Source organism: Trachymyrmex septentrionalis, unplaced genomic scaffold (genome assembly GCF_001594115.1).
Source record: "Trachymyrmex septentrionalis isolate Tsep2-gDNA-1 unplaced genomic scaffold, Tsep1.0 scaffold21, whole genome shotgun sequence".
In the NCBI taxonomy this organism is placed as follows: Eukaryota; Metazoa; Arthropoda; class Insecta; order Hymenoptera; family Formicidae; genus Trachymyrmex; species Trachymyrmex septentrionalis.
The window spans coordinates 933717-935037 of NW_017305288.1; the positions used below are offsets into that span (position 1 = coordinate 933717).

General features: G+C 32.9%; 1 protein-coding gene across 4 annotated transcripts in view; it reads left to right on the forward strand.

The window, feature by feature from the left end:
- LOC108748031 (adenylate cyclase type 2-like) overlaps positions 1-1321 on the forward strand; it is an 18146-nt gene that overhangs the window by 7848 nt on the left and 8977 nt on the right. For all 4 annotated transcript variants that reach the window (XM_018485983.1, XM_018485984.1, XM_018485988.1 and 1 more), the window contains one exon: positions 1061-1195. In XM_018485983.1, the coding sequence (XP_018341485.1) occupies positions 1061-1195 (135 nt within the window). The remainder of the gene's footprint in view (positions 1-1060; positions 1196-1321) is intronic.

Here is a 1321-nt window from a genome sequence, read left to right on the forward strand (position 1 = left end):
GGACGTGCGAACGGACGTACTACTTGCGGAAGTGCAGCCCCGATCCTGCGAGGATGAGCTCATAAGGACTAGATTTCTGTCGCAATCCTCCTAGAGACGACTTATGCCTGTTGGCTTGTGATGTCAGGGGAGTACGGAGTAAACGAAAGTGATTAAAAGTGTTTACTGAACCTAATCTATCGCTCAGCTAATTTACTCTCGGATCGTTAAAATCACCTTTTTCATTTATGTTTTTTTTTTTTATACAAATAACGAACTGAGAATTATCAATCTTACGCATTTAAACACACTTATTGTTATTGTGTTGGGTAACAGAAATGGAAGGCTTTCGAAGGGAGTATCTCATTTCTATACAGAGCAAAACGATATTCCGATATGAGAGAAAATTCTTACTTTAGTATGAAATATCCTGCTCTGATATGTACAATTGTAAACTAAAGCGAAATCCTGATATAATTGATGGAAGACGCTAAGGTGTAAAATGAATAGTGAAGAACTTTGCCGTTAACAGGATGAAAAGTAATTTTTCTGCAAATACTCTCTCGTCTCTTCTCGCCGATTGTGAGATGAGTTGCGACGTTGGGCTGCGCGTGTTTCTCACAATGGCGATATTCATCATCATTAATCTATAATATATTGACTGACACTTTCTCTGAAACGATAACAGTGCGTACTCCAGATAATCTACAACACTACTTCCGAAACGAAACAAAGATATATTTCAATTATAATTGAATGATCTTTTGCTTTATTACTTTCGCACCTAATTTATTGTTATATATATTTGTAAAACCGATATTTAAAAAGCATAATTAATAAATTATTTAAAATTAAGAATTAAAGAATCACGATGAATAAAATGTTTCGATTAAACTTGGTTAAATTTCCTTAGAAATAAGATCCTGACATTTTTCTTTATCTTTTTTTTTTTGAATCGCTAAATATCTGTAGCAATTGATAATTTAATCGTTTTATCGCAATAAGTTCCTTTGCGTGTTTCTGTTTCAGCATTGCTGATTCACCGAATTGATTACGATCTCATGCAAGTTTTCACTTTCAGAAACAATTCAGGTACAAGAACTTGGAAAAGCTGTACACAATCTATCACAGAAGAATACAATATGGTTATCTCTCGATATTCATCTTGCTACAACTGCTACTTGGATTTGCGTATTGCTTGTCTCTGATCATAACGGTAAGCTCACTATTATTAAAAATACAGCAGAATGAGAGAAAAAAAGCGTTTCATTTTATTTAGAAATTTTTAACTATATGTTTAATAATAACATTATATAATTTTCTATGGACTTATATATATATA